Source organism: Rhamphochromis longiceps, linkage group LG14 (assembly GCF_057381845.1).
Source record: "Rhamphochromis longiceps isolate RC_006_pf linkage group LG14, R_longiceps_female_GT1.1, whole genome shotgun sequence".
NCBI classification, from domain to species: Eukaryota; Metazoa; Chordata; class Actinopteri; order Cichliformes; family Cichlidae; genus Rhamphochromis; species Rhamphochromis longiceps.
In genome coordinates, this window is record NC_140570.1 from 35,416,032 (window position 1) to 35,429,316 (window position 13,285).

The 13,285-nt window shown below is 40.9% G+C and overlaps 1 protein-coding gene across 4 annotated transcripts in view; it reads left to right on the top strand.

The window, feature by feature from the left end:
• aplp2 (amyloid beta (A4) precursor-like protein 2) overlaps window positions 1–12,967 on the top strand; it is a 52,485-nt gene extending 39,518 nt beyond the window's left edge. For 2 of the 4 annotated variants that reach the window (XM_085379900.1, XM_085379903.1), the window contains 10 exons: window positions 514–647; window positions 1,055–1,129; window positions 1,448–1,606; window positions 2,708–2,836; window positions 5,074–5,173; window positions 5,903–6,076; window positions 8,023–8,105; window positions 9,153–9,230; window positions 10,491–10,646; window positions 10,900–12,967. In XM_085379900.1, coding sequence (XP_085236026.1) covers window positions 514–647; window positions 1,055–1,129; window positions 1,448–1,606; window positions 2,708–2,836; window positions 5,074–5,173; window positions 5,903–6,076; window positions 8,023–8,105; window positions 9,153–9,230; window positions 10,491–10,646; window positions 10,900–11,001 — 1,190 coding nt within the window. In that variant the 3' untranslated portion in view covers window positions 11,002–12,967. The remainder of the gene's footprint in view (window positions 1–513; window positions 648–1,054; window positions 1,130–1,447; window positions 1,607–2,707; window positions 2,837–5,073; window positions 5,174–5,902; window positions 6,077–8,022; window positions 8,106–9,152; window positions 9,231–10,490; window positions 10,647–10,899) is intronic. The other 2 variants (XM_085379901.1, XM_085379902.1) reach the window with 2 other exon arrangements.
• The last annotated feature ends 318 nt before the right edge of the window (window positions 12,968–13,285 follow it).

The window sequence follows — 13,285 nt, forward strand, 5'->3', positions numbered from 1 at the left end:
TTTAAGATGACGGGGCCAAAGTGCTTGAGGTGTCTTTCTATTTGCCAGCCTGAAGCAGGACTGTTTTTGCAAGTTGCAGGGATATGAGGAGGGAGCGGTGCGTGACTGTATAGAACAGAGCCCTCTGGCTTCACCCCCTGTGACCCAGTTGTCAAATACGGAGATATTTCTATTAGTGTCAGAGATGCGACCTGTCAGCAGGAAGCCGATTGGAAGATGAAAAAAACTGAAATGGAAAGACTGTCAGATTCTCTTAAATTTATCAGACTTACTGAGGGTGGAAGAACGCCAATGAGAGGAGTGCATCTGTGAGGATTTAGGTCCGGCGTCAATCTCCTTTCGCCTTTCAGCTCTTTCTCTCTGTGCCCAGTTGTCTGCCTGTGTGTCTGTCTTGCTGCCTACCTGTTTCTGCCAGGATCAGCTGGTCTGCTAGCCCGTCTCTCTATGTGTGTCAGTCTGTCCGGTTGTCAGTTTGCTGCCCTGACCTCTCGCCATCTGTGTCTGACTTTGCAGCCATGCCCCCGACTCCTCAGCCCACCGATGATGTCGACATCTACTTTGAAACCCCCGCCGACGACAAGGAGCACAGTCGTTTCCAGAGAGCCAAGGAGCAGCTGGAGATCAGACACCGTAACCGCATGGAGAGGGTGAGTTTACCAGCAAGAATCAGGACGCTGATTCCTGAGAGGCAATATGTAAGGATCTTTCCACTCAGCTGCACTGTGTGACCACATTGTACATGATCGCAGATGCTTTGAAGAGATTTATTTCAGTAAAGCTGGTAGCTTTTTTGTTGCATCATTGGCAGTCAAATAGATATTTGTAGGAGGAAAAGGAGCAAGTGTATTATCTATGTTGTTTTTAAAAAAAATAAGTTAGAAGTCACATAAATCATTTGAATTTGAGATAACAACAAGAAACAAAGTCGTACTTTATCAGTTTCTTACCTACCTGGTATTGTTTTCCCAACAAAATAGCAGTTTTCTGAGTCATCGTAGGACTGCCTTTTATCTCCATTTCACTTCCTTCCCTCTCTATGCACTTCTCTCTCCAGGTAAGAAAAGAGTGGGAAGAAGCTGATCGCCAGGCTAAGAACCTGCCCAAGGCTGAACGGCAGACATTGATCCAGGTAAGACACTGATCCTTTCCCATGGGAGTCACCCCTCCCCTCGGTTTGTCCCTTTGTTTGAATGAGGGATGATGGCTTGGGTCCCTCACTCCCTGTACCATTAAAGATCCCGTTTCCCTGGCTGTTCCATCTTTATCACTCTAAGGCTAAATGAGGACATTGTTTGAACGGGAAACCTTCTAAATGAGTCCCCAAGTCCCTTAACAAGCCTGGAAGGCGACATGAATGAAATTGAGACTTGTGTTTTTCTGTTAGTAGAAACTGAAAGAGTGCTATGCAGTTTAGTGTGCATATGTAAGATTTTGAACTGGTTTACAGCACTTCCAAGCTATGGTGGAGTCCCTGGAGGAGGAAGCAGCCAGCGAGAAGCAACAGCTGGTGGAGACTCACCTCGCCCGGGTAGAGGCCATGCTGAATGACCGACGCCGTCTGGCCTTGGAGAACTACCTGGCTGCCCTGCAGGCTGACCCCCCCAGGGTAAATGGCACACACCTGCTTCTCAGAGCAACTTTGTCATCCTTACCTTTCTCCATCTGGATGTTTCTTTTTCCTTTCCGTAGTCAATTTGAAAATAAATCTACGCGTATATTTCTGTCAGGCCACATTTACCACCAATTGCAGCTAATCTCATATCCTGCTAAAAAGAGCCTCTGACAACTTGCAGTCTATCATGAAGAGAATGGATTACTGCACCCATAAAAACACATATCCCCAAATCCCCCAAAGCACAAAGTCAATCACATTTCACCCTACAGCTATAATCCTTGTGTCAAGTTATTTTTAATTCCTTTTATCTAATAGACTTTTGATGCTTTTTGCCAGCACACAGTTTGACACTCTGTTAGAAGGTGCTGGTCACCTTTCCAATACCACTAATGTTGGGTTTATCAGCAAAAAGGGAATTGATTTAATGCCTTCATTTGTTCTCATTTCAAGTTTAATGACGTTGCCAGATTTAAGAGCACAGCTTTCGTTACACCTCCAAAACTGTTAATTGCGTCATCTGTAGTCTGATGCTATTTCTGTAAGTGTTGCAGAAGATTTTATGTTATGTTTTATGTGAAGTTAATCATTTTGCATTTCAAGCCAGCATTCTCATTGTTCTTCTCCTCGGATATATGACGAGCAAGAGAAAAACAATTTTCACTTATTTTATGTCTAACATAAAGCTAAACGGGTCATTTTTAATGAGAGTCTAAGGAGCTTGGAAAGAAAAGCGTTTGGACTAGCTCCTTAGACTACGATGACCTGGATGACTGAGAACCTTCACAGACTTTTTAATGAGAGGCACATAACAACAAAAGGGCTTGTCATTTTGAGGATTGGTTTCTTAAATAAACTTAAATCTGATTAAATTTGAATCCTATGAATGAAACATTTGGCTGAATGAAAACAATGAATATCACTTTTTGGTTGATAATTAAAAATTAAAAGGGAAATGCATTACAATGCATGTCAATTATACTCTCACGAAACAGGAATATTCAATCATGCAACAGCCAGTGTTATACAGAAATGTTTCCAAGGCCATATTGTACTATTTGACCCAACTGTTCACCCTGCCCCATTTTTCCGCAGCCCCACCGCATCCTGCAAGCCCTGAGAAGGTACGTCCGTGCTGAAAACAAGGACCGCCAGCACACCATCCGCCACTACCAGCATGTTCTGGCTGTTGATCCTGAGAAGGCTGCTCAGATGAAGTCACAGGTCAGTGGGTTTGTTCCTGATAATTATCACTAATACCTCATTTGATTTAGGTTAAGAATTGTCAGGGCCCAGAGGTAATGACATAAAATCCCCACATTATGAACGTGTGATTCAGGAAATGTTTATCTTTTTTTGTTAGAATTAATTAGATTAAAACAGCTAATCATTTATCAATGCGTAATATTTTGCATTTGTACAGTTCAATTTTCTTAATTGGTCCCTGCAGCTGGTTTTGACAATGAAAATGTAATGTATTGGACACAGTCTCAATAAATCTGAAACCTCATGCCGAGCCAATCTAAGATCATATACTCCTATTCCTGCTCAGACAAGGCAGGGATAATGATGTCTCCTGCTCATTTCTGCCCTGTTTGTAAGTGTGTAGGAGGTAGAAAGAGTGTCTGTTGCTCTTAGCTGAAGCCCAGGAGGAGTGAGTAGGCTTGCCTGATGGAGGGAGGGCGAGTGCTTCATTCACTTAAGCCTCAGCCGAAGATTAACATTGCGCAGGTCTTGTGTAATGCTGGACTCTGAGCGGCTGCACGGGGATTTGGCTAGAAGCTCCTCTATTAGATGTACTCGTCTCTGTGTGTGTTTGTGTGTGTGTGTCAGTGCCCTTCGACACCATTTATCCTCCACCATGACTGATCATGCAGCAGATGGATGAAAAACACAGAGAACAGAAGAACGGAAGAGACTTTCTTTTAAGATAAATAGTTGGATCTGGGAAATGGTGAAGAAAAAACAATCTATGCTGTTGTGCCCTGACAATTTATGTATTTATTTATTTTTTTTGCCAAGCCTAGAGCCTCTGTCTTCCTAGACTTATTTTCAGTTTTACCCTCACCTGTCTGACTTTAGTAAGGTTGCTTGATGCATCAAAATTGCTTTTTCCAACATGGGGACAATGTGGTTTCCTTAATCAGAAATGCTTCTTAGACACAGACAGGAAGGTGCCAGCGGGCTGCAGAGCACCTTTAATAGGGAAAGGTGCATCATTGCCATCTGTTGCTGGCGCTGGTGCACTGCAGCCATGTGCTGGGAGATTAAAGCAGTCAATCATCATAGTTGGAAATAAACACCGGTTACCTGCCAAAAGCTGGTCAGCTTTGTCTGTAGGGGCTTTTTATTTCCTGCCAACCATTTTGGCAGCAAGAATACTGAAATATTTCTCCTCTTCAAACATGTTGTTTATAGAAATAGTGGTAGTGACTGGAAATGTTTTTGGACATGCCACATTTTTTTTAAAATCTTTTCCATCAAACGAGTTGCTTTTATTTTTGCAACACTGTGATATGGTGGCGATCATTGGGGCCGACAGGCTGCAGATCCTGTCAGAGCGGCTCGGAGCTTCAAGACTAATTTGAATATTACACGCAGCAACTTGTTTTATGTTTGGAAGTCAGCTGGCTGTGAGCGAGTCTGGATTCATCTCAGGGAATATGCACACTTCCTGAAAGCGCAATTCTTCTCTGAGGCGGCTCTGTTTAAATGTGTGGTCATGAAAAGCTCTCTTTAGTTTAGTACATAAATATGCTAGTTGGAGAACAGAGAGCTGTCTGCCCTCAAGTTTGTACTGTATAGTGATTCATTACATTTGGGGAAAATTTTAAGTCAGTTTCCAACTTTTCCCTTTTCTTTTTTGTCATTATTTTCCTTCAGATTTCAGTTAGATTCGACCTCCTTTTCCTGCTGACACCAATATCTGAAGATTAATTTTAATCGTTTCACACACAGTGACCTCGTGTCACTGTGAACAGCTTCTCTGTGCAAATTTCCAAACATGAAAAGTCAATGCTGTGATCTGAGATATTATTAGGTGACAAAAGGTAACCAGTGGCAACAAAGAGGGATTTTCTGGGATAATCATGTTTGGGTTTTTTTTTTGTTTTGTTTTGTTTGTTTTTTTCACTGGTGTATATTCACTGGTTTAATGTTACAGTAATTGAAATGTGTTAAATACCATAAAATTGGCCATTTAAACTAATGTTTCATGATCCAGAAACATAATCCTTCTTGATCATTATTAAGGATTTTTAGGTTTCCTATAAAATTATAAATTGAATTCAATTATGTGTCTTAAATGGGGAAACTCTTTTGGGGGTCTTTGGGAACTGATGCTGAATTTGAATTATCAAAGCGCTTGTCTCCAATTGGTGGATTGGTTTTAATTAAACTAAATAGAATCATGTGCTAATTTCTTTTGTCACGTGATACCCTGTTTATTTTTTTTAATTCAGGTGATGACTCACCTGCGAGTGATCGAGGAGAGGATGAACCAGAGTCTGTCACTGCTCTACAAAGTGCCATATGTGGCCGAAGAGATTCAGGATGAAATTGGTGAGTCCTGTTCAATGAAAGATCCCTGGGCAACTTGATGAAATCAGATTAAAAACAGCAATGGAAATGTGCCAGAAAGAAGTCAGTACGTCACATTTTCTCTGGCTCATTTGGGACTCATTTGTATCCTTTGCCATTAGTTTCTTTGTGCAGAAGGAAATACAAACACTAAAAGAAACCAGATGGAAGGTTTTAGCACTCCAATTATTAAAAACAGAGAAAAGGCTGAGTTGTGGAAAATTGAATACAGCTATGCAGCTGTACATACAGCTATTACTGTGTTTTTAAGGCGCCTCTGCTCACAACCCCTCATTTTTCCAATTAGACCTGTTGGGACGTAGTGGTGCAATTTAAAGCAGACAGTGTCCACTCATTAAAATATTTTTTCTTTTGTTTCCTTTGCTCCGTTAAAGGAACCATAATATAGTGATGCAGCACACGTTAAAGTGGAGTGGGTGCAGTGACAGAACTGGGTCACAGCTTTCGCCGTGCAGTGTTCTGTTGGGAGTTGTGCAGATTTACACGGAAAATAGCTCTCAGAAAAATAATAATTGGTAGTTAGCAGAAATGGGAACAGACGTTTCTTGCAGCAGTTCTGACTGCTGGGGAAAAATATGCTAACAGTAATCAATGAAGCTTATTTTAGAAACCGCTGCTGCTGCCATGTCCCCAGTTTACAGGTGTCGGCATGCCCCAGGTTTATACTCTGTCATTTGCCCTTTTCTGCAGATGAGCTACTCCAAGAGCAGAAAGCTGACATGGACCAGTTCCTGTCATCCATCTCAGAATCACAGCCAGATGTCACCGTCTCATCAGAGGAGAGCGTGGAAGTTCCTTTGTCTGAGGGCAAACCCTACCGGCCCATCCAGGTCACATCCTTGGGGTCCCGTCCAGATCCAGAGGGTGAGCAGACACAGTCACGAGCAAGATCGTGAACAACGCTGTGGCTGTGAGGAGAACAATAGGCCTTACGCATAAGTCTTTCTGAAGGGCAGTGGTGACGAAGCATGTTGCACAGTGAAAGAGAATAGGTTTACATTGTGTTTTGAGCCAAGCAAATGTGCACTGTAGTCCACGGTTGAGACTTATCTGCGCCTGCATATTTCCCACTGGCTTAGCCTTCAACACAGAACTGCTAAGATTTTTTTTTTTTTAAAGTCACAAAGCCTCAGGGTCTGCTACTAAGCTTGAGCCAAAAGCAAGAGGGAAAGAAACAAGCAGTTATGGTTCTATTCTTTTTTACATCTGCGCCAATCAAAAGATTGAATCCTCAAGGAGAGAAAAAATGATGGATGGAACGCTTCCAGCGAGAAGGAAGGCAAATTACTAGTAAAGCCCCAAGCAACATTTAGTATCCAAACCAACAGCCCAGAGACAGAGCTAGCCAATTCTAAAATGGCTCCCTTTCTGGAGTTTAGTTATCTTTATCATTTATTTTTGGATTCTTCCCTGCTGAACTCTTCCTAATCAATTAACACAGCTTGATAATCCTGCCTTTTCTCTTCTTACCTGAGTTCTTTTCTCTTCTCTCCTTTCCCTTTTCTGACCTTCTTTTTTTCTGTTGCTCATTTCAAATGCCAAGGCGATCTATCAGACTCCCCACGTGCCTTCAAGAAAGGTTGGTGCCTCTGTTGCATCTTGTTTTTCTGCTCCCACTCATCTCCCCAAGCCATTCCCATCTACTATTTTGTTTCACTCTGCTCCTTCTCCTCTTCCTTTCGGTATTCTTACTGTTTCTGTTTTATCAGAAGCCGTCTGGTTGTTTTCTACTTTTTTTTTCCGTTGGCCCCCAGCTATGTTTTGTGCTTTTTGTCATACTAGGATTATCACTTCATGGTAAATAACACATTCAGTGGCTTTGAAATCAGGTAGAGCTAGGTCACAATGAGCCCCGCGTCAGAGACACTGTTGTGTGTTCGTTGTCATCCTGTTCTCAGTGCATTTGTCAAAATACCGTAATTATTTCACCTCCCACAAACTCATTTTCCTCCTCAGTTTCCTACTTCCTGATAGAAGTTGGTAGATTTAGTGTCCCTGTTTGAGGCTCAGTGTTTCCTCTGCTGACCCACAGCCTGAAATACTCTGTTTAATCTGTTGATAAATGACTTAAATTCTTTTTTTTTTTTAGCAAAATAGGAAAACTGCTTCAGGACTTATCGAATCTATATACATGAGTGGTCCCATTGTTCCCATGCTGCTGTGACTGTTATAGCTGGATATAAGATTATGCGCAGCCTGCAGTACAATCTGATAACCTGCCCTGCCAGAGTGATTGGCACCACTGCTCAACGAGGCTTGCAAACGTGCATACTTGTCCCACACTGAATCAGAAGACAGTTTTATTATTCTTAATTGTTTGGTACTGACTAGATTGGAGCACCCGCCGAAGGCAATAAGCTGATACTGAATGTTACTCTCGTTACCTTTTCTGATGTGTTTGTCCCTGGTATGAAACTGTAAGTGTGGCATATATTTTTGAAAATTTGTATGAGTTGAACTACAGTGATACGGTTATGTGAGGGATACAAAATACCAGGATATTCAGTCGTTTAGTGGGGTCTCGTTCAGTGACTCACTGCATGTTTACAGAGAAATTGCAGATAAATGCAAAGCACCACTTCGAGGGGGCCTTTGTAGAAGGTCAGTGTCATGCTCACAGTGCTCGCTCTGTGCTGAAGGGAAGAAAGGTCTTTGTTGTTACCAGTGAACTAAGGAGACTGATGCAACGGGTGCAAGGACAGTAGCTGGATATCTATGTGCAGCTATCCACCACCGATACCGCCATCCCAGTTTGGTTGTTTGCTTGTGCTAACTTACTGTTATTGACTGTGCTCCTTTACCTCCTCCAGGGTCTGCCATGTCTGGCTTAGATGGTTTAATTGGTGCTGAGGAGAGAATCATCAACAGCAAACCAAAGGTCAGCGAGAATGTGGTAAGAGCTCTATTGTCAGTTTGTGATTGTGTTCGTGCCTCAAAACATGTTTTTCTTTCTGACTTGAGAGAAGCATTGTTAAAGCAAAACACAGGACACGAACAGTTAGATATCATTCCAGCAACCCCAATTTGATACAGTTGTGCTGATGAGACAGATTAATGAGTACACTGTGCTTTCACATAGCTCTTAAGTTCAGCATTTAACGAGACAGATTATTCCAGTAACTATGTTGTCATAGTTACAGCTAACTAACACTGAGCTATTTGCGTGTCGGCGTTTGGCTTCTGCCAACCGACCCTCATTCAGATCAACTCCACACTTTGTTCAGCAGTCATTGCATGTTACTTTCCTTTGCCAAGCGCAGCAGTCTTCTTCATGGATTTCAAATTATGCTTGGCAGCTGTGTGCGCGAGTGTTATGTTTGCTGTTTCGCATGCTAATCCAACATCAACTGTAAAGCTGCGTGTACTTTTACGTGTCTGTGTTAATGTGAGTTGTGCAAGTTTTTTGAGTGCATGGATGTATTTTTTTGGAAATGCTAGTGGGTTGTTTTTTTTGTTTTGTTTTTTTGAAAGCGAAGCAAACTGGAAAAAAATGTAAAAATGGTGGTGACAGCTAAAATGTTCGTCGTGGTTATGTTCTGTGACAAACAGACTCTGGAGTGCTCTGTCTCTACAAACAGCAGATTTAGTTTCTGCCTCCTGAACACACCCACTCCACTCATCGTGCTTATTCTTCAGACCGGGGCTCTCAGTAATGAGAGGCTGACAGTCTGCTTAGAAAGACTTGTTAACTGTGTTCCTAGAAGAAAGTCTGTTGTTGATGCTTGCAACCCCCTTCCCTCTCTCCTTCCAGTTTGAACAAGACAGCTCCAAATGTATCATCACCCAAACACAGATAATCCTTAACAGTTTACTGCGTTGCACATTCACACCCTCTCACTCTCCCCCGCCTCTCTCTTCCTATTTCTCTCTGTCGTACATGCACGATCTCACACACACGTTGTGGTGAGTGTAACCTGGGCTCCCCTGTCTGTGTTGACAGGTGATTGATGAGTCACTGGATGTTAAAGAAGTGGTTTACAGTGCAGAGAGAGTCAGCGTTATGCATGATGATGAGCTGGTGAGTACAGCAGCACCCTCCAAAGGGCTCTCTGGGGAACTGTAGTTATCAGTAGTGGGAGAAGATGAAAGAAGGAGGGAGTGTGGGAGTGTGCAAAGACACCAGTTCTGCAGCTGATGGTTGTGTAAATAAAAAGAACAGAATTTATTTTTTTAAAAACAACAACTGCACTGAAACAGACCCCTGAACCCCTCACTTTTATCACCATATTTTGTTGAGGCTAACTTGTTTTGGTTATTTCTGCATGGGTGCATGCTTGTTATGTGACTGTATTTGAATGTACACATTGAAAATCTCAGTTCATATGATGGATGTGAATCCACACAAACTGGGCGTGCTCAGCTTATGTGTGAGACCGAGCGGTGAAATCCCCTCCCCCCCCTTACCCCAGTGGCTGTCCACATATGATTAGTTTGTGTCATATGTGTCAGGTTAGATTGTGAAGATGAGCGGAGGTGACTGCGATTGTGTGCATATATCGAACTAGCCAAGATACTACACAATCCTCCACAAAGATACCTGGCATGCATGTGCACACACTATTCACGAGTCAATCGTGTCCCAAAGAACAAAAAAACTGATTTGTCTCTATGGTTTCGTAACGTAGCTTAAAGAGTCTGCTCTTTTCCACTTAATTTATTTTCTAATTTTAAAGCAACTTTGAAGGATGGCTGAAATCTCATTTCAGTTCACTCTTGTTAATAATTCACTGTCTCGGGTTTTAAAGGGAAATTCTTACATGAATTACATTATGACTATTGATCGTGATAACAAATTACACCTCATGTCACAGTTGCAATTGATCTGATTTTATTGATTTAGCAGTGAACCACCTACAAAACTTCCCCAAAAAACGATCACTGCCAACAGTTCTCTTTAAAGGGACAGAGAGTAAGCAAAGGCAGTAGTGCCTTGGGAATCTGTGCAGCTTTGGAGGCAAACTGCACAGCATAGCAGATCTACTTTCAAATGATACGTTCATATTCATGTTTCCACTCATTATATGCATATCACAGAAGTAGCAGCTACTACAAGATTCCTCTGTACCCTAAACATAAAAAGGTCCAGGGGAATCTTGTGTTCAGAATGGCTAAATAGAACGAGGTAGGATGAGGTAGCTAGTACGTACATGCAGTGTCTTCATTATTGCAGAAAAACAACTTCGCTGTTTCTTTTCATTGCTTCAGTGGTCTGCTGTGTTTGCATTTGTTGTCTCCTGACTGCTCTCCCTGTCTTTCCCTGACTCATTCTTCCTGTTAGGAGTCCTACCGCCCTCTGGGAGAAGACTTCAGCTTCGGTAGCAGTGCACTGATTGGCTTGCTGGTGATCGCAGTGGCCATAGCAACTGTGATTGTGACCAGCCTGGTGCTTTTGAGGAAAAGGCAATATGGCACAATCAGTCATGGCATTGTGGAGGTAAGCCACCTGTTATTTGGAGGGCGCATAACCACACAGCAGAGCTCTCTAATGAACTGTGGCTCTTCTTATTCCAAGTATCAGCTAGCTATTAAATTATCAGAATAGAGCTGGATATGGAAATGCAAATTAGATTATTGTCCCCCTGCAGCATTTATGTATGCCACAGCATGAAGAGTTGTCATATGTAGGCCTTTGTAGTGGTCTTATTTTTTAAAAAGTGCATCTGTCTATCTATCTCTCTATCTTGCAGGTTGACCCCATGCTGACACCAGAGGAACGACACCTGAACAAGATGCAGAACCACGGCTATGAAAACCCCACCTACAAATACCTAGAGCAGATGCAAATCTAACCAGAGCCTACATGGGGTGCTGTAGAGTCTGATAAGAGGATGGCAACCGAGGGGAGCATACTACTGACCAACATGATGCTATTGTTAAAATCATTTGCATACATCCAAACTCCATTTACTGGTTTGTTCAAAACAATCCTTAAGTAATGCTACTACTTCTACTACTGCTACTATTGTACTATAGTGCTCTTTTTGATCATGTTTCTTTTTAAAAGGTGATGTATTTGCCAGTTTGCATAATGGAAAATGTGATTCTGCAGATTTATCTGTAATTATCATACAGCTATCTCAGATCAAGATGTATAACTTTTTTTTTTCCGGACATTTCTTTTTTCTTTTTTTTTCTTTTTTTTTTTTTTGAAAGGCGAATCATATTAAATTTTATTATTTTTGAGCAGCCATCAATAAACCCGCTTACTAGACACTATGCTTTTGTTTCCCCATCATGCAAAGTGTCATTCATGAAGTTTCTGATGGTATTCTCAAAACTAATTGACGTTTTGTTCTTTTTCCTCTCGATAGATTGCTTGTATATGAAGGTTCTTTGTACCAATTAAAACGTTTAGTGAAACAACAACTGAGAAAAAAGTGAAATCATGAATTATTTACTTTCTGTTCTTTGTTATGATAACAAAATGCTGTATACATATACAACTGAAATATATATAAGAATAGATGTTTTTATTCCACCTTTTTTCCCCCAGGGGAGATGTTATGAGTTGGCTTAGGGTTCTTAGCTTTGTCGTCGTGAATGTTTGCAGGCACACAATAAGAAAGCTTCAGGAAAGGTGTGCACAGGCCCCCAGCTCAAATACATCTCACAAACCCTGCTCCAAACCCCTTACTAAGTGAATGTGATGATGTATTACCTTCTGCCCACACAAATATTTTATCATTAGGGAAGTTCAGTAAATAAAAAGACTTACTGATATGTGTTACATAGTTGAATGTATTATGGAAGCCATTTCCATGCTATGTATTTCACAGACGCCCTTTAGGTTTTAATTTCAGTGTAGTGTCACATAGACTGAGGTGTGCAAAGACATACCACAAACAGACAATGCTTTGTTTTTAAAGGGGGTTCTTAAGTGTTGAAGTAAAAACACAGTATAAGTGAGGCTACTCTGAATACAAATTTAGGAATGATGTGCATTCATATTCTAGCTAGCTTTGCTGGTCATAAAGTAAAGAATAGTATGGAAACTTATAGCAGTGCTAGTCCAGAGGCACAAATAAAACAATATGCGTAGTATGGAACAAGAAATCTAGGAAATGACTCAGTCTACCTTTTTGTGGGAAAAAAAAAAAAAAAAGTATGAATTTTGGCTGGTAATAAAATTTTGCTTTTTTTATTGGGATGTGTAACAAATTTTGCAGTGTTGATTTTAGGATTTTGGCACTGGACATGCTTGGGCCGGCCATACATCAAAGCCACCTGAAAACAGTTTGGAGCTGGAGGGCTGTGCAGGCAGACAGAGACACACAGAAAGTTGAAGCTTGGAGAACTGGTTTCTGGAAGAAAGATTTTAAAAAAGCAAACTTGTGTAATTTTACAGCTTAGAGATCGACACAAACAAGTAAACTGAATCCTAGGATCCTCTTTTCTCTCTCTCTTTATCTTAGTATTGTCTTTGTATGCCTGTATAGTTGATGTTGCAATCATGGCTTTTTTCCAGAGGATTCCATGTGGTGTGCATTGTTCTTATATGAAAAAAAATATATATATATATTTGAGTTTTTTTCTTGTTTTCTATTTTTCTTTCTCTTCCTGTGACAGTATCTCTGTATGTGACTGTCTCACTATGCACCCAAACGGCTTCAATCTTGTAATAGCCTGCTTGATTGTGGAGGGGACTGGGAACTAATATATTATGCATATTAGTGATTTAAAACATTTTGATTGACACCAGTGGAAACAGATTTATGGTTACAAGGGGGATACACATCAATAAACTCACAACTTACATATGGGTGTGTTGTTGTTTTTTTCATAAATAGCTTTTTTTTGTAGTGGGAGCAAAAGTTAATACTTAAGAAGTGCTTTAATTGGACTTTCAAAGTAATCTACACATAAAAACTCAAGGTAGAAATAATAATAACACTAATTTCTGTTTGATCGGCTGTCCAAAATGTAATCATGTTTAGTTTAATGAAAACCAGAAAATATAAATTTAAGAAAACGGAACAGCCTATTTATTTTTCATTGCACTAAAATAATCACTTCAATACGGAAGAGCGTTAGGGCCACTGGAAAAAAAATCTTCAGAATTCAAGAAAAGAAGAA